Source organism: Ammospiza caudacuta, chromosome 10 (genome assembly GCF_027887145.1).
Source record: "Ammospiza caudacuta isolate bAmmCau1 chromosome 10, bAmmCau1.pri, whole genome shotgun sequence".
NCBI lineage: Eukaryota > Metazoa > Chordata > Aves > Passeriformes > Passerellidae > Ammospiza > Ammospiza caudacuta.
This window is the reverse complement of record NC_080602.1, coordinates 18,959,359-18,978,697: the sequence shown is the minus strand read 5'-3', so window position 1 is coordinate 18,978,697 and position 19,339 is coordinate 18,959,359. Positions and strand designations below refer to the sequence as shown.

Genomic DNA, 19,339 nt, shown 5'->3' with positions numbered 1-19,339 from the left:
GAGAAGTCTCTAAAGGAAACCAGCTAAGAACCAGTGGTGATCACTCAGAGAAAGCAGACAGGTGAAAGCATCTTTTTAATTGACAATAATACAATTGGGGGCAATATCTGGTGTTAAATCTGGAAAGTAGGAATTGCTTTTCTCTTTTGTGGGCATATTTTACCCTTGATAGCAACAGAAGAGAGCTTTTATTTATAACAATGGAAGAGAAGTGCCAGGCTCATCCTCTGGAAGGCTCAGGGTAGTGACAAAGTCCTACAAGGAGCAGCTAAATTAGAGTTACTCTAATACACTGGTACAGGTGAAAGCTTGGTTGTCATCTATTTGCTGAAGGACTCCATGCGGAAAAGAGATGATGAGCCAGTTGCCCAGCAAAAATGGACTGCTTGTGTTTAAAAAGAGCAGAGTTATTCTCAGCCTTTGCCAGGTAGGAGTGGTAGCAGCTCTCTGGAGCTGTCAGCAGCAGAGGGCGGTGATCCCGGTAATGGAGAGTCGCTCCAATGGGGCTCGTTTGTTACTGCAGGCCAGTTAGTTCCTGACACTGAGCTACCTGATCAGAGATGGATCACATTTGGTTCATTTTCAGCTCCAAAGAACTGCAAAGAAACGTCTGGCAGCCTGGAAAAGTTTTTAAATAATGGCCACAGCCAGCACAACCAGTTTCACTCCAGGCTGTAGGATCAGTCAAAGTCTTCATTAGAGTCAGGCAGCTGCTGCTACTGTATAATCCAGAGAGACAAAGCTTCCCTGACAAAGGTAAGGGGGCAGCACTGCCTGACACACACTGCTTAACATCACAGAACTGCTGGCACCACTCCAGCCTTTTGCTGCCTACTTGCACAAATGTTGCAGAGGTTTTAGCTAAATAAATTGCATTCTGCTATTTCTGCCAACAGGGTATATGTTAATTTGCGACTCCATATGCACCTTCTTTATTTCTCCAGTTTACATCCCTGTCACAGTCAAAAAAGAACTGTCATTAATTTCCAGACCATTCAGACCTGCACAGCACAAAATCAGGGTGAGCAAGAAGCTGTCTGTGATTCCTGGAATGTTACAGGATGAAACCAAAAAGCCATTCAGTGATGGTTTGGGTTTTTTGTTTGTTTTCCCCAAATGGAGGGTGTTACCTGCATCTACTCTGCCTTCTATACCATGCTGTATAAATCAGGTAGCAAGACTGCACTTTAATAATCACAAACCGGAAGCTTGCTAGGATAATTAATCCCAGTCTCCCTCATAGCTGAAGTGAGTAAACACTTAGATGCTTATGTTAAATTCCAGCATGTGGCAACCAGATCCACATATTTCACATCATAGTCAAACCTGACAAACAAACTGAGTGAAAGGCATGATGTAATACAGCAATTAAAGAGCTCTAAAATGAGCCAGATGATGCTCACAGCTGCAGTTCATTAATGAGGATAACAATGAATTAGAAATAGAGAATTTTTTATCTGCATTTACTCAAAGCAGCCAAATAACTCGCAACAACATAAAAATTAAGTTTATGTGAATCTAGCCCTGCAAAATGTGTGTAAGTCATAAGTAGTAAATATTCCTCACATGTTAGAGACTATACAAAGGAAAATAGCGTTTCTACTCCAAGAAGCTGATAGTTGAAAAAATATTGTGGAACATGGGAAAAGTAATTCCCATGCTCAGAATTGTACCATGGCAGTTGTGCTGAATGTGTCACATCTTGCTTTGAACTGTCCTGCAGATCTCCATGGCTTTGCTGAGTACCAAGACACTACTGACCCTGAGGGACAGTACCAGAGAAATTAAAGATCTGCATTTTGATAGGGTCAATATGGAAGTGGGGAAAATGAATCATGGAAGTACTTGTTTAAGTAGGATGGGGAGGTCAGTTTCCTAAACAAAAAGAAAGTGATTACAATGCTATTTCCTCATCTCATGGAGACTTTAAGACATTTAGCAGTTTTGCTTAGAACTGCCTGGTTCCCATTTCTAAATCACAGATCATAAAAAAACCTTATCTGTTTCATGATTCTGATTTGAAAAAGGGACAGAAAGGTTTTCCCATTTATCATCAGGGCAAATTAAACCCACTGCAGTTCACAGAAATCTATATGGACAATATTTGAGTAGGAATACGAAAACAAACGAGAATGAACAGAGATTTCAGTGATGATTTGTACCTGCTGGGGAGGTAAGCACAGCATCCACAGCTCCTTTAGGAGGAAAAAACCAGCATACATGGTCTTTCTAATGTTAATAGCACTTAAGCATGGCAACAATTATCTCATACATCCTATTTCTCCTTTTCATCTCTTTTATGGTAGTTTTATTTTGTTTCCATTCTGACAGCACTAAGCAAGGGAAGCAAGTGAAGTGACAACCCCTCATTCAGTGAGATGCAAAGAGTCCATAGATGGAGTCAGTGAATGGAGGTGCCTTGCTTCTTCCCTATCTTAGTGATCAGTGGTCATTTATTTTCCAGTTTTCACTGAATTTCAGCTCACAAAAACAGAGATTTTTCTTTAACTAAGTGGGCTGGAAGCAACCTGGAGAAGTCATCATGTGACTTTCTCCAAAGGCAGGATTGATTATCCTTAAAGGACATCTTGGAACAACTGCTGGATGGCAAGACAAACCACTGTAATGCAGTTTGACACACTGGCTTATAAACAAATCCTGAATCTGAATCTCCTTTCTCCCCTGCACATGCAAAACAGGAAAAAAAAATCCTATATAACTTTGTAAGTAGTTGATAGGGCCAAAACATTTCATGGTGATTTTTAATGAAGTTGCTGTTTTTGCTACTTTCATCCAGATGTGCTGTGAAAATACCAAGGAAGTTACTGATCCCTGCAAACACCTCCAGTGCTTTGGATGAAATGTGTCCTTGTGTCACAGCTCTTAGGAACCTGAGATAATGCACAGAGGGGGTCGTTTTCCTCCATCCCACAATTTACAGCAACACAAGAACTCAGCATTCAGGCAGCACAAGGAGCTTCAAACAAATTGAGGAATCAGATCTCACTGGGTGGATTTATGCTGCCAAACTGCTGCAAATCCCCTTCAGTATGCATTGCATAATGGTTTCCTCTTGTAGCACAGTGTAAGAAAATTCAAGAGACATTGGAAGGAGCATGAAGTTACAGCTCCAAGCTTTATTCTTTCAGTTTTAGTTCGCTCATTTCTCTCCCAACAACCTTTAAAAGGAACCTTTAAAACACTGGAGGGAAGAAGAAATCAGAGAGTTAGGAAAAAAACCCAAACCAACAAATCTTCAGGAAAAGATCCTAGACGCCATGCCAACTACAGAAGGGAACCTTTGGCTCACTAATTCTCCTCTATTTTCCTTCCAAATAATGTTTATAGAAAAATTTCTGTCTTTTTCATTCTCTTTCCTCTGCATATTGTCACTGGGGTTTTGTTTGGGGTTTTATGTTTCTTTGGGGGTTTTATTTGTTTTGTTTTTTTAACTGGGCTGATCTCATCATACAATGTAGTTATTAAGGAGAAAGGGCAAAATAATTTTATTCATGAGATGAGGAAAAGCTGCTTTGATGTGTTATTAACACAACTTTCAAAAGTTGCCTTGTTTTTTTATGAAATCAGGGCCTCATCAAAGGAAAGGGTTCTAAGCCCTCACCAACAGGTACCTAAAGAAATTCAGGTCATACTTTGGTGCATAATTTAGGGGATAGTAAAGTTATAAGATGTTAAAAACAGTAAGGGTGCAAGTCATCTCTGAATTTTACATAGCTAATATTTGAGATCCTGTACAGATCATTTATGCTCTGAGACTGTGGAGAAAAATTAGCATCTGGAGATACTCCAGACTGTGATCAAACACACCCACTGTAGGCATCTGTCTTTGCAAGAAAAGAACTGTTTTCTGCAAGTGCCTCTCCCTCTCTCTCCTCCCACCCTCAGTGGCAATTCAGAGACCTAAAAGACCAAGGAGAATGCCACACCTAAATTTCAGATGGTGAGAGTCTGTTGCGAGGAACCCTGATTCACTGCTCTGTTTTGAAATCTGGGAAACAATCTGGAGTCAGATGCACAGATACTGATGCCTGATGGATCCACTGTTCTCATGGTACAAGAAATACCTCAAGCAACAATCTGGCAAAACATCTAGAGACCCATTAATTCTGTGGTGACAGACTCACCTGATGATTTTACGGAAGAACTATAGGCAATCCCATTGTGCTGCTGATTATCACCAATTTCCAGAGTTGCAGTTATTACAGGTTTTGGCTTAAATTCCCGCTTAGGCCGACTGGATGCTACATTTATCCTGTAACACAGAGAACAGCAGCAAGAGATTTACTTAGGAAGAAAGGAGGAAGAAATACTTACAGAATTTAAGCTCAGGTTAAGTGCTTTGCTGTTTGAAAGGTGAAGTAAAAAAGTCTTCTGCTGGTTCTGGTTTTAGGCTTCTTTTGGTTGGTTTGTGTTTTGGTTTTATGGCATTGGGTTTGGTTTTTTGGTTGGTTGGTTGGCTTGTTTTGGGGGGGAGTGTGTTTTTACTAAAAGCTGCTCAATTCTCATGCAATACTTGAATTTCAACAAGTCCCTAATTTATTTAATACTTTGGTCCTGCTGACAAAGGCATAAAGCTTAACAGCCTGAGTTTGAGAAGTGATGAGCACCCACAGCTGCCACTGAGTTCAGCACAAGTTGCAGGAATGAGCTCCCTGGAAATCTCAATGCAAATGACATATGGAGAAACACATCCAGGACAGAGGCCCAGGGACTGCATCTCGCACATAGCCCTTTTGTTAGGGAATACAAGAAAAAAACATTTAGCCAGCAAAACTGTCTAGTACCTCTAGCTGTGTGTGCCCCAGCTGAGAGCTCCTTGCCCCCCTGGCCCCTCCAGCTGGGATGGCACAGGGTGTCTGCAGACAGAGCTGTCCTCATGCCAGCGCTCCCCCACAGCCACCCTGACTCTGCCTATACCCACCCAAGCAGCTCTCCTGAGCCTGCCTACACCACAGTGACATCAGGTCTCTGGTGACCTGAGTGACACACTAGTGACAGCAGCATTTCTCCCTTTCCTTAGGCTGACACAAAGTACCTGGGCCCTTCATAAGTGTGTTAAGCACAGCTCTGTTCCTGGCCAGCTGGCTGCTCCTAACTGTGCTGTACAATTTTGTTATACCCCTTAATCTCAATAAAAACAGGCCAACTTTCAAGCAAATCTTCCAAAACACAACTCCAAGTATGCAAGTTGAAATAAACCTCTAAACAAAGGGAGGCTGTCCCCATTAACCACCACAGATGGGAGAGGCTCTGCACACACTCAGAGCTCCCTGGGCGGATCCTGTGCTACATTAAAGTCTCCCAGCACAGCAAGGAGCTGCCAGGTGGCAGGGTTTTAAAGCCATGGAGCTCAGTCTGGCACAAAGCACAGCAAATGTGCATCCGGAAGGTGGTGCTACAAGATCTGTTGCTTCAGACACTTTCCAACATTGTGAAGCTGCAGAAGAGGTTCAGCATTTTCTGAGGGGTTCTGTCTTACCGGTTTTGCAGCTTGCTCTGCAGGTCCTCCAAAATTTCTGTGGATTGTTTATGGTAATCTAGTGCTGCTTCTACAAACACAGCCAACTGGCTGACCTGTTCTACCTGAAAGACAGAGGAAAACGGTTGTAAGGGCTCTGCAGTACATTCAGCAGAAGGATAAACAAACAGATCATTTAAAACAGACCTGGTATCTCAAAAGACCACAGTACCTTGTAGAGGTTATTGGAAAAGAGCACATGTGATTCCAGCAAAGAAACTGCCAGCTGGAAACTGAACAAAACTGAGGTGTAACTTCGAGTTCACTAACTCAGGGCTGGGTCCTTAAGTCATTTCCTTTCACAACGTGCAAATCCCTTCTGCTTTCAACTTCCAAGCCAGCTGTCTGTCAACACCCAAGCCCAAAACATTAAAGAGGACATGACCCCTCAGCAGGTGAAAGTGGAGCTTTTCTGATCAATGCTGGAAGAAATTACACTGTAGCAGCTCTTATGACTCAGACCCATTAGTGTTTATTATCAATGTTTACAAAGTGCAGTTCTGAAATGATCTGGACTTACCTCACTAGATGGCAGCATTTATAAACTGATAAATGAAACATGATTTATCTACTTGGATTTAAAACATATTAGCCAATCATTCAAAAATATGAATGATGAGGAAAGGGAGAATGTGAAGGAGAAAGAAAAACCAAAATATTATTATTCATGAAGTAACAAATAATCTCATTCCCCTAACACAAGCTGAAAAGTTCAAGCTGTATGGGGTATGGAGCAGTAACAGATATTTGTCTTCTTCAAGACAACATTAAGAAGACAGACCCCAAGAAGTCTGACATCTTTCCATTCCATCATGATGTCTTCAGACATTGGATCATAAGAAAATATCTGAGTAAACTTTCTACAAATGTTTTATGGACCCGTGGCAGTTTTGTGTTATACTTTGTCTGCTTTTACTCAGTTAAAAAGATCATTAAAAATTCTGCCAGGACTACAAGAGAGCCAAACACTGTCACACAGCACAAAGAAATGAAGTGCACAGAATCAAACCAACAGCTGAGACAATCCCATCACAGTCAGAAGAGAGCAATATAAACAGCAGAGGACAACACACAAAGTGCCTGAGGTTTGGATGTGTGGTCAGAAAAAATGGATAAAGGACTGTCCAAACAACACAACTAAGAGCTAGGAGAAATATGGAGCTGTGGATTAGGAGAAGAGAAAGAGAGACTGGGAAAGAGCCAGAGAAACTTGAAGGACTAAAAGCTACTTAGGAAGATGAAGCTGGGACTGGCTGTGTGGGAATGGCAGGAAGATGGATCTGATAAGAAGTGAATGCAACAGTGTCAATGTGGGAGGTCTGGAGCTGGCTGTGCAAAAACCTGAGAAAAGTGGGGATCAGGATTGAGCCTGGGAAAGGCACCTGGCAAGGTGGCTGGGAACCAGAGCTCAGAGAACAGACTTCAGGGCAAGAAGACCAAGGGAGGGAGACACTTGGGGAACTGGAAAGGATCAGAAGGAGGTGATTGCAGTTAAGATCTCCACAAACACAGTGAGACCATTTGGGGTTAGACAACAAGGCTATAATGAGAAGTTTTGGGAGGACAGACAGACTGGGTCACCACAAGACTGGAAGGGGAAGAGCACAGAGTTTTCTTTAAACAGAAAGAATAGGAAATGGGTATAGAAAAAACTTCAGAGGGATATACAGTTCATCCCCTTATCCTAGAATGCATAACTCATCTGTTTTCTAGTGGCTGAGCTAAACCAGTTGAATTCCTGCACTCTTTTATCCTTAGTTTGGTGCTCTGACTAATGATAAACAGTACCTAAAACATTTGTCAGCTGCCCATGCAAGACAGAATTGCTAAACACACATTCACTGCAACCAAGCAACTGGTAGAGCCTACAGTGGGACAGAGCTGAAATTGTTGATAAGAGCATGTTCCAGCTTTTGCTGCCCTCATTAACTTACACTGGTAAAACAGCAAGAGGCTTAACTGCCTTCCACTAAACACTGCTGTAACAAATGTGTCCCACTCACAAACAGTTCAGGAGCTACAGGCTGCTTTATAACTGGGTGTGCATAGAGAGAGAAGTTGCTTGCAGTTAAATCTTCCCACTTCACAGCTCCTCACTGTTGCAGTTTGCTCACAGAAGACAGCACACTTTTTACTTTGTGGCTTTCTGTGATGCTGCACAGGCCCAAATAGGTCCAGCTCTCTTTTCCTACAATTCCATGATTATGCAGGAGAAAGCACATCCCACTATTCCTCTGTGTGTGGACAGAAGAGAGGATTATCCTGAATGGCCACAGCTGCTCCTTATTTAGACATAATTTTATGATGGACTTGGACTCTGAGCCAAAGTCCACATATCTGAGCCCAAGCCACAAATTCACTCTATGGACTTTGCAGAGCCAAAGAGTAATAGTAATGATTTTCTGAGGTAAAATCATTCAGAGACTCCACATCAGCAGGGAAGTTTTGACTATAAGTGAGCTAAAATTCAGAAACCTTAGAGGATACATGCCCTTGCTTATATTTTCAGCTGCAGGTCTTGACTACACCAATTTCCCAACCTTCACCCTCTCACTGACCAAACTGCATTTTACTCTCAGCTAGTCCTACTTGGCTACTCTGTGGCCATCTTGTCTGAGTCACTGTACCTCCAGAAGAAATTATTGAGTTCTCCCATCCTCTGATGTGCATTATGTTCTTCTCTGACAAGGGATTTAAAACTGGGAAGAGGCAGAATTTCTGTTTTCAGACCTTACCTCCTGTGAAGGATGGGACTGGCTTTAACCAATCCCACACATTTGCCCCTACAGGATGTACTGCAGCAAACAAAGATGCAGCACAGACTTACATCATTTTCTAAGAAATTGAACATGCTTCTTTCAGCCAGTTCCTTTGACTCTTCAAATTTTTCTACTGCTTGTTTAACTTCTTCATCAGGTATCTTTCCAAAACGCTTCTTTTTATAATCATAATCCAAGCGGCGCCCTTCCAGTTTCTTCAAGTGATGCTAAAAGAGACACAACATTTCTGAGAAGGACCAAATGGGACATGCCCAAACAAACACACTGTGATTTCAGGAAATATCAGTGATGGATGCAAATATATGCAGACTTGAGGAAATACAAGGCTCAGAGACTTGTACAGTCCCTCCCTATGACCCAAGGCAGCACCAGCACAAAAATGAATCAAATTTTAAATAGAGCCCTTCAGCAGCACTTGAGGCACTGGCAGCCTTGATTTGCCTATTTTAGACACCCATTTCATGGACTTCACTAAATGTGCCACAGTACAGATTCTCTGAGCTGTGGAGAGAAGCAGGATCCAACTTAAATATTTGTGCATTAACATATGCTACATATAATTCAATTTTACATTTTGAATTATCTTCAATAGGACAACTAAAAGTTAAGGGGTTATATTCCCCTCATAAAGCGGTGCTCCAAAAAATCTTGTATTCTTCCTGTCCTTGTTATGTATCAACTTGACACTTCTATCTGATAAAACTACACAAGATTTTCTGTTGCCAAAAATCCTGGGACTGACAGACTCACAGAATGGAGTCAAAGTGACAGTACAAGATGCTCATTAAAGCTAACATCAAACAATTTCTTTTTATCAGTTCAGAAGAACACAACTGAAAACAGCTATGCTTCAAAGGAGACAGCTACAGACATTACTGCTATCTTTCTGCTAAGCTTTCCATTCATTTATGTGTAAACAAATAAAATAACTTCAATTTCTGCATTTCATCAGGGTTTTAACTTGCCTATTACCCAGATCCATTGGAATCAACACTCAGACAGACTGCCTGGATTTCTTGAATTGTCACACTGCAAATAAAAACACTGAAAAACTCAACTCTAAAGGTTAAAAATGTGTTCCTTAATATCCTGTATTTTTTCCTATAGTGGCATATGGCACTTCAACATTTTATGACACTATTCAGATCATTCTGTGTTTGCCCTGAAAAGCCTTTTTAACAGTTATATTCATTCTCCATTATAAACAGCTTTAGGCTGACAGAGATGGTAAGATAGGATAATCACTAGCAGTAAATCACAGCACACTCACATGTTCATAAGCATTAATAAAAATGTTCATTAAAATAAAACAGAAGAAAAATAAAGAACATAATTCTCTTCACTCTGCTTGTACTGACTGTACAAGCAAAACAGCAAATTGAGTAAGTTAGACAAGGGAGAGATAGTCCAGCATTCATCCTAAGCAGATTTGTCACTATTTTGCTAGACAGAAAATCTATTACGACAAAATTTATTTACCTTATTGTTTTCAAGAAAAATATCTCAGGAAAGTAGGGTTGATTTGACTTTGATTATTGCTAAGTGAAGCTCTACCCTGGAAAACTTACCCCAATCTCTTTTAAGTCTTTATCCTGCAATAACTGTAGAGGATCAATAAAATTTTGTTTGACATTAATATCAAGAGAGTCCTTCACTTCTGCCATTTGCTTCATGCTCTCACCAGCATCCAGTAGTGCAAGTCCTGTGGTAAAGAATAGGCTCTTATACCTCAGGATATGTAAAAGCAGAACATTTGTCTTTTAAAACAGCCATTTCAAATAGATATCTTTGTATCTGCTGCAGTCCCTTGAAGAGTAAAAAAGAAAATAATGCAAGTCATGCTTGTTCTCTATACAAAACTGGAACTAGTTCTGTTCTAGTTCTGTTCTGGAACTAGTTTTGTTCTGAATTACATTTTGGGTTATTTTTTTCCCCAACAGATACCAGAGGAAAAAAGAAAAATTTCTCCCTAGTGTACACAAGTTATTACTAAAACAATCATCCACTGTTACTGTTTATTTCTTTCTACAATAATTTTTTCTTTAGTTTACTTCTCAAATTGAGTAGAGCCATTTTTATATAAAAGTTAAAAGAAATAAACTGTATTTGAGATTTGAGAATCACTCTAAATTATTTAGGTTTGGTGACTTAGAAACTAAAATGCTTAATAACAGGATGATCAGCCAGCATCAGTAACAGTGTTATCAAACCCACCTGCAACAGAGGCAAATGTGCAGGAGCATTCTGCTTCTGAGCTGTGTCAACCATCCCCTGACCCTGCACTCAGCTTTCCCTCTTACCTGCAGTGGCCACCTACACAGGTTATGTCAGTGAGTAACACTTTGCAAAGGACTTTATCTGAAATCTTGGCAGAGGAGATTCACAACTCACCAAACATAGACTCATCGCCCAGCTCTCTGCCATACCGTATCATGCAGTCTCCCAGGAGTCCCTCTGTCTGGGGGTAGCCTGTGGCTTTAACTTGTCCTCTGATCTTTGACATAGTGTTCAGCATTCCCAGCTTGGCCCTGTATGCTAAGAGGGACATAAAAAAATAAATAAAATTGATAAAACCAGTTTTAAAACTCATCTATTTAAAGGAATAAATTATTTCACAAGCAAAGTCACCAAGCTCAGACTGGTGATTTTTTGTTGTCAGTACCTCATAGTCCAAAGTTGAAAAAATATTCCATTCAACAATATGGGTCATATGAAACTAGTTTTTATTCCCAACTAAAAAAGCATCATTTCTCCAGGCAAATATTTACTGACACTCACATTCCTTTGACTAGTCCTGGCTGTGAGCTCCTTGATTAGAAATACTGCAGACAGCAAATGCAGGACACAATCACAGCCAAAGTCAACTTCCTCTCCTTGCCTAGAAGAACTTTGCAGAACTCCACACAGAAACCTCACAATAATGACCTAATTAGCTTTTATTTACCTAAAATAATTTCCAAGTAATAAAACAATGTTCATGAGAACCCAACACCTATTGTTCCTATCCTACCTGGATTTGGCTGAAGGTACTCCGTGGATTTGGACAGAAGCTCTGTTACAGCTTTATTAGTAATATCAATTTTCTGAAAAAGAAAAGTAAGTCTACTATGAACATTAAAAAATACATAAAAAGACAAGAGCAATTAAAAAAATCCACATAACAATTGTAAAAGCAGAAACTGGCACTAACATTGTTTAATTTGCAACACAGCTCATCCGTGGATAGCAAACATATCAATTTCATGTAAACTTCTGAACGTGGATTTAAACCAAAAGATATGATATTTTACCAGGAGAAAATCTGGCCCAAGTAGTCAGATTGTTATCATTGATTTTATCAGATGCAAAGGCTTTGTGATAGTTACAAAGTCTCACTAACAGCACAGATTTCTCTAAACTCCCACACAGCCAGAGGAAGGCTCTGATGAAGAGGAATTTCTGTTCACTGTCGAGAGGTGTCAGTGGAACCTGATCTCTGCTCAAACAGCCTTTGTGGGTGTCTCCTCTCCCTTGGCTGAGCTGACAAGGCTCAAGGACAAATTTGCATTCACCCTCTATTCTTTCTGTTTGGAAGCACATTATAGGGTTTCCTCCCCCAGGTAAATCTACAATACCATTCAAGCACTTGAAACATGAAATATTTTTGATTCTGTAGTAGCTTAATATTAAAAAACAAAATGTGACTTTTCTTACCCTTTCCATCTCTTGGAATTCCTCATCTAGCTTTGTTCCTTCTGCTCCACTTATTTTTTCACTGAATAGCTGTAAAAAGATAAATTTAATACACAAAAAAAAAGGTATTGCTATTAAATTACAGAATAAATATCTCTGAGAGTTACAGGAATTGACTCCAGATCAGAAATAGCCAGCATCCATTTGAGGTAACTGTGCAGTAAACAGTCTTGTAAATGAAGCCCTCCCTTCAAGAGAGACAAAGGTACCTGACACCAATTTAGAACAAGCAAACAAAAAAATGCTTTCTCATGCTTGAAGAGCTTGTACTCTACAGGCATCTCCACACTGCAGATTTCAGCACAGGGACCAGTCTGACTGCAGGTAAAATCCACAGTAACCTTTTCAAGTGGGTCTCTGCAGCTTTGTACTTCTGAGTGCCTTCTGTGTGCCAGCAGGTTCAGGGATGTAACTCCCATTGCTGCTGCTGGAGTTGTGTGCAATTCTGTGGAAGGGACAGACTTGTGAAAATGCTTCACTGTGAGACTGAGAACCTTTAGACCAAAATAAAAATGCCAGGTGTTCTTCAAAAACTCAAAGCACCAGTTTCAGACTGATTTCAATAAACCTTCTGAAAAGGCTGAAAGTTACCAACTTTGGTGGGAGAACTCCAGACTGCTGGACCTGACTGTGGTCCTCACTGAGTAAATCATGGCCAGGAATAAGCCACTGAGCAGAACTCAGCCATCTGCTGCTTGCAGTGCATGGTACCTGCACTGTGACAACATGAAAAGAAAGCCAGATCCTCACCCAGTGTGAAACAGCCTTTGAAAGCATCCCTCCATTAGACAGTGATTTAACACATATTCAACATTAAATTCCTTCAAAAATACCTAACAGTTCCCTGTTTTAATTGGCTTTTATCACTGAAACTGTCACAGTGTAATGAGAAATCCAAGCCTAGCTCACTGACTGCTGCTGGTCCCCAAACCTGTCCTCAATAAAGCGTTTTGTTTGACCTCAGCACCTTCTAAAAGGGAATGCACTGAATTAGAAGGGCCCTGGGGACTTGCATAACCTGAAAATGGGTCAGGGCTCTGAGCAGTGCAATGGTTCCCTGTTCTTAGCCACTGTGCATGGCACAGGTGAGGCGGGAGGACACTGCCCTGCCAAAAACCAGCAAGGAGCTGATGAAGCAGAGCTGGGAGCTCAGCAGTGGCTGACCTTGCATCAATATCACTGCTACCACACAGAGAACAGTCCTGCTTAAGGGAAAATGTGAGTTCAAAGACAGACGTACAGCTAATTATTCCTACTGGCTTTAGAGCCGCACTCACAATCTCCATGTTTAATATGCCAAGCAGCACACACACTTGTCAGGATCATTTCTCTTCCAGAGCACTGACAGAACAAGCACAAAAGCAGATAAAACAGATGGAAAAGCCCAAATACCAGTGAGCTCCTGTGGGTCATCATCTTGCTGCTGTAAGACATGACAGCAGAGAAGTGACCTGAGGTCACACGAGGAGCAGGACACTGCCCTGGTCTCTGCACAAATGTCTGAGCAGGCCTTGAGCAGACACAGAAAGGTACATGACAAGGCTGCATGAAAAGCAGTCAGGAGTTCTGCAGCTCCTCCACAAAAACAGTTTCTGTCTCCTGTCTGTGCACTGTTAATTCCAAAAATAATCAATGCCATTTTCCACAGCCTCACACATGTCTTCTTTCTCCAGCAGACAAGGAAGAGATCTGTGGTTTCCCAAAACCCTTTCCAAAGGCTGAGTGCAGTGGAGGAATTACTCTTCTCAGGCTTAAGCTGCAAAACCCACATTCAGTAGCACACAACTGTCCCATTACAGATAATCCATTTATATGATGGTGAAAAATAAACCTAATGAAGTAATGTGATTGACTGTGAAAGTGTAATCAACAATAAAATTCTAAATCTATTTTACAGTGACTTGTGGACACAACTCCTCAGAGCCAGCCAGGGGATCTGCAGACACTGTTTCATACAGACTCTGAAGACAACCTAACACACACCTACACCTGGGGAAAAAGTCCTGATCATAAGAAAAACAATTCTGTTAAAAAGCTTTCCCAGTTCTATGCAAACATTAATGATACTGCAATTTGTAGCCCAAGGACACACTTCTTCAATGGTATTCACCCTGAGCTCTAATAGCCTTTGAAAAATAATGCTCCATAAAAAATGATTCCTTAAAGTCTGTAAGCCATCTGAGCTATCCACAGTACAAACTGGTATAAAGTTCTAATGGTTATAATAAATTTTACATCTCTACAGTTTATTTCATATTGGTATAATTTGGAATAGCTGTACTAGTAATGCATTTAGGAACAAAAAAGCTTTTGTTCTGATCATACTGAATTTAGGAGTCGTAAAACTAGCATCACCCTTCTCACAATTAAAAGTCACAGGATATCCAATTAATTATTGAAAATGGATGCACAAAGGAGACTGCTGCTGAGTTTTAGTTCCCTGACTATTTGCTGAGCATCATTTACATGTTTTATATCAAGCTGCAAAATGCTTTGAACATAAACAGAGGATGCCCAGCTGAGGGGCTGTGTGGTTAGGTGGCAATATGTGTCAGGCTTTATGAGCAACCTCACCAAACACAGAACTGCTGCCATCACACGAGGAATGTACTCTGAGGGAGCTTGGAATTTCTTCTACAGGAAGAATCCTTCACCTCCAAATTCAGAACCTGGGCAACATTTGACTGGTCAGGGCCACAATTCATGTCTGTGACAAAAAGCAGTTCCCAGCAGGGGCCAGCAGCCCTTTGCTGTTCCACTGCAGGTCAGAAGCCAAAGCCTTCCATTAGTCCTGTTTCTGGGGAAGGCTTCCTCCAGATCTAGCCTTCCTCTGGATCAAAACCCACACTCAGAGAACAGCTCTGCAATAGGAAAAACTACTTTATCTTCAAGTGTCTGTTCAACTCTCTCCATCACATTTATATTAGAGTTAGTGAGAGAAAGAAAAAAGCAACAAAGCTTTATTATGAATATGAAAATACTTTCAAATCAGCCATTTGTATTATCACCTCTCATTTGAAGTTACACATGATAGCAAAGTACTTTCAATGGTAAAACCTGCATGCTCTACATAAGACCTTTTTGCCTGAAGAAACACTGCAGTTGTACACAAATGCTCCTTGCTTGTTACTGCTTGCTAGATCCTACTGCTCTTTTTAAAATTGAAAAAATAAATATGACGTATTATAAACAATCTGAAAGTCTCTGGTGGGCTTATGTAGAATTTTACATGAAAAAAGTGCAATAAAACAAACAGGCTCTGAAAGAAACCCCTCCAGATATTATGATTTCTATTTTAGTTCCGTATATCCAGCTACAAATCAAAATGCAACTTGCAATTTTGTTACAGTCTGAAAAGACAAAATATTTATCTGCTAAGGCATTTATATTCCAAGAAATTATCTGAGAAAAATATTTTTCTATAAATCTAATATTGGGATTTTTTTCTCATTATAATTCTTTGTTATTCTATTATTTTCAGATAATATAATTTTCTTTTGATGTGTTTTGTTATGATGAAGCATTGCCTCAACCCTGGTGATGTTAAAATCCTGGAGAAGGCCTTGAGTAATCTGATCTAGGGGAAGGTATCCCTGTCCATGGCAGGGAGTTTTGGGACTGGATGATCTTTAAGGTCCATTCCAGCCTCTTACCACTCTGCAATTTCATGAACACAGCACATGAGCTGTCTACACTTTAAAGTAAAATCTACAGCTCACCAAAACTCTAAACTAAAAACATCTCAAGATTTAAAATAAAAATAGTGAAAAATTATGTTAAAATATTAAGATTTATCTCTATTGCAGAGGAATAATATATTTCTCCATTGTTATATGGATTATAACAAACAAGCTTCAGAAAAATGCCATATTTTACTGATTTTTTGTACATCATATCCACTGAATTGCACTAGTTTTTCATATTTCACTATAGAAGGTTACTGAATATAAGAAGCTGCCAAAAATATCCCAGATCAACAGAGAGCTGATAAAAGTCTCAAAACAATTACCCTATTTTTTTTTAATATATCCACTGGGTGTTTTATAATACAAGACAATGGGACTCTTGCCAGCCAATACTTGCACACGTGCTCTGACCTTCTGTTTCACTTGCTTTGCCCTTCTTTTGCAACACTCCAACCAGGACTGAACCATCACAGCTCTTCTGTTGTTATTCAGCTACTGCTGAAAGAAGTGGCTTGCCAGAAAACCTCTCCTGCACATACCTGGCCAGGAAATCAGCCCATGCTATTTAAAGGTTGAATGAAAGGTATCAGATTCTATTAAAGGCTTAAGAGCTTTTAATGACTCTTTACAAAGTTACAGCATTTATTTTGTTCTGAAGGACTGGCTGCTGAAATTATCTGTTGAAACTTTATTGGGATAGAAAATTCCTACATTTGTCATAAATATGCACGCTGTCAAACCCATGAGGCAAAACCTAGATTTTTTTATTCTGACAAAAAAGCCAAGGCTATGAAAAGATTTTAAATTTATTTCCCCCTCTCTCTAAAAAGGAAGCAAGAAATCAACTGGGAAAATGAATAGATTCATCCCAAAGTTAACACAGGCAGAGCCAGGAAATAATGTAACTGTATGGCTACATTTCCCATAGAAACAGAACTGGGCCAAACTGCAAAAATGCATTAAGTACATCTTAAATACAGTACTTAGTACAAAATACTACATTCCAGTATGGTTAACACACAATAGTTACATTTCTCTTAATAAATCATTAAAAGTTCCAGCAATTTCCCTGCAGCCATGTAAGTGTTTGATTTGGTTTAATGCAATGTGACAATGCTAACAGCTTTCTCAAGGATCTTATTTAAGCCTGTAATAAACAAAGGGAAGAATAAGGTGGCTGGCAGGGCAAAGTCAAATCTCTCTGCAGTATTCAAATCCTGAGGGGAGGGAGAGATTTTCTTCTTTGTCCTCTTCCAGAATGCACTATCAGATTAGAGACCAAGATTTTAGCCTCTTTTCTAGATCAAAAGTAGTTTAACCTCAAATATCTGTAATTCCCTGTTTGTTGCTTTCAAGTTCTATTACAATGTTATGCATATTACATGTTTTTCTTCTTTCTTCTTTCCTGATTTTTGTATTTCATATAATTTGCAAACCCCAACACTCAGAAAAAAAAAAAAAAGAAGGTTACCACTAGTTCATGTACCACAGACCACCAAGAACTTGACCTAAAACACAGTTTAAGGTTTTGCATCTTAGTAAACATATAAAGGAATACACACTGGCAGAGCCAGCTGCACAAAGCTTGCCACCACGATAGAAAAATATTTCTTAAAAAAAAGAATAAAATATTCTTCTTTACCAACTAGGTGAATGGGCAGCTACTAGGAACCCCTGTGATTGATTTCTAGAGGTTTTTCTACAGGTCTGGATGCTCAGAAGAAAAAGCAGTGTCCCAAGCTGAGGAACTAAGCTAAGGTGCACATTTTCAAATTCAGATCTAAACAAAAGACTAAAGAAACACAGTACTTGTCTCTTGGGTACAAAATCATCTGCAAATGAAAATGGTAATATATACCTGAATAGATATTGTCTCCTAAAATACCCCTACGACACTAAAGGAAAAACCAAAGTGTTACACCATCAAAGTGTACTGGTACTTGGACCTCTTTTAATTACACTGACATAGCTCATTCTATCCTAATGCTTTGGAGAAAATACAAATCCCTCATTTTAGAGGTTAAGCACTCAAGGATGGCAGGAACTCTGGAGTCACCTCACTGCGTTGTGTTTTCAAAGGAAACAAAAATTCTCTTGCTCTGATGTACTTTAAAGAAAAAAGATTTATTCCACCCTCCAAAATAAATAGAGGGTCTACTACAAAGTGCAGATGTTTCAGTCACACAAATACAGAGACCTCTGGCTCACCCCCAGCAAATCATTGCAGTTCATCCTCAGTAGGTGCTGAAGTGCTTTTCTGGATGGAGCCCTGAGTGCTCAGCACCTCAGTGTCAAGCTCAGAGGGTCATCACCTTCACAAAAAGCATTTTGTAACTTTTTCTTCCACTAAACTTTCAGCTAACAGTGGCACAGATTTCCACAAAGCGTTTGGTAAAATGGTAGAAAAGATTTCTGACAGCAGCAGCAGGAACTGGGGTTTTTTTTTAAAAATTAATCAAGCAGCTGAATTGGGTTCTATTGCTATTTAATCAAAATTATGGTGTGCAAGAATCTGTGCCCTAGAAGTCAAATACTTGTTATTGCTCTCATGGCAGCATAAGTGCTATAAAATATCTCTGAATTTAACAATGCATGTACACAGGTATTTAAGAAAATGCAGCTTTCTCTTTTGGTAATGGTTCATACATAATTATAAAACATAATAACATTTTGGAATTTATGTGAGACATGAACACATTAAAAATTATAATCACATTGAGGATACAAAATTCAAGCAGCATTCTGTCAGTACCCATGGCAGAGTACACTTCTATAGTAATTAATGGAAACAAAGCAGTACTGCATAAAATTGGATGATTCACCCATAACTCATTACCTACAACAAGCAGCTGCACCAGAACTCCAGAAAACTACATACATGGCTAGAGGAATTCACATCCTTATGTTTCACTGAAGATGTCTATGCTCAGATATTTGAAGTAGAAACATAAAGAACATGTAGGACATGCTTGTACTTCAAAGACACCTCATGACTATGCTCACACTATCAACTTCCTTAGAGATTTCTGATGGACCCAATGGAAAATCTTGTCCCTGCAGCCAACAAAATTAAAATACCACAAATATCAATCTCAAGGGTCTGTTTCCCAAGAAGGAAAACATACTTCTACCAAGAGATCTGTGAATCATACAAACAAAGTTAAAAAAATGCATGAGAGTACTGCCACAGTGTTTATATTCACAAAGAACATTCCTGTCTCACTAATATTGATGAATCCACTATTTCATTACTTGTAACTTCTCAGGCAAACAGCAGCAACAAGAAGATTATTTTTAGGAAGAAGGTGCACTGAGTGACACAAGGATATGCCCCCTAGAGAGGAATAGAAGAGAAAGGTGTTTGTGAAGCAGCTTGCCTGGGAAGGGGGGATCCAAGGGTGCCCCCAAACACCTCTTTCCCACATGGAAATGTTCTGGGAGCTGCCAGGGGAACGCAAACTCAGAACTGAGCACATCACTGTTGAAAGGCCCCTATGCCAAGCATTATTATCCAATCTACTTCCTAACATGGAGCAAACTGTTCAGCATGACCCAAAGCGTAGAGAAGCCCAGCCAGGCAATCAGCTGAGCCCTCTGGAGCC

The 19,339-nt window shown here is 39.9% G+C and overlaps 1 protein-coding gene across 2 annotated transcripts in view; it reads right to left on the bottom strand.

The window, feature by feature from the left end:
- SH3GL3 (SH3 domain containing GRB2 like 3, endophilin A3) overlaps positions 1 to 19,339 on the bottom strand; it is a 57,128-nt gene that overhangs the window by 2,270 nt on the left and 35,519 nt on the right. For both annotated transcript variants that reach the window (XM_058811744.1, XM_058811745.1), the window contains exons 5-11: positions 12,013 to 12,081; positions 11,330 to 11,402; positions 10,711 to 10,854; positions 9,888 to 10,021; positions 8,367 to 8,525; positions 5,501 to 5,604; positions 4,146 to 4,273 (exon numbers count right to left, since the gene is read on the bottom strand). In XM_058811744.1, the coding sequence (XP_058667727.1) occupies positions 4,146 to 4,273; positions 5,501 to 5,604; positions 8,367 to 8,525; positions 9,888 to 10,021; positions 10,711 to 10,854; positions 11,330 to 11,402; positions 12,013 to 12,021 (751 nt within the window). In that variant the 5' untranslated portion in view covers positions 12,022 to 12,081. The remainder of the gene's footprint in view (positions 1 to 4,145; positions 4,274 to 5,500; positions 5,605 to 8,366; positions 8,526 to 9,887; positions 10,022 to 10,710; positions 10,855 to 11,329; positions 11,403 to 12,012; positions 12,082 to 19,339) is intronic.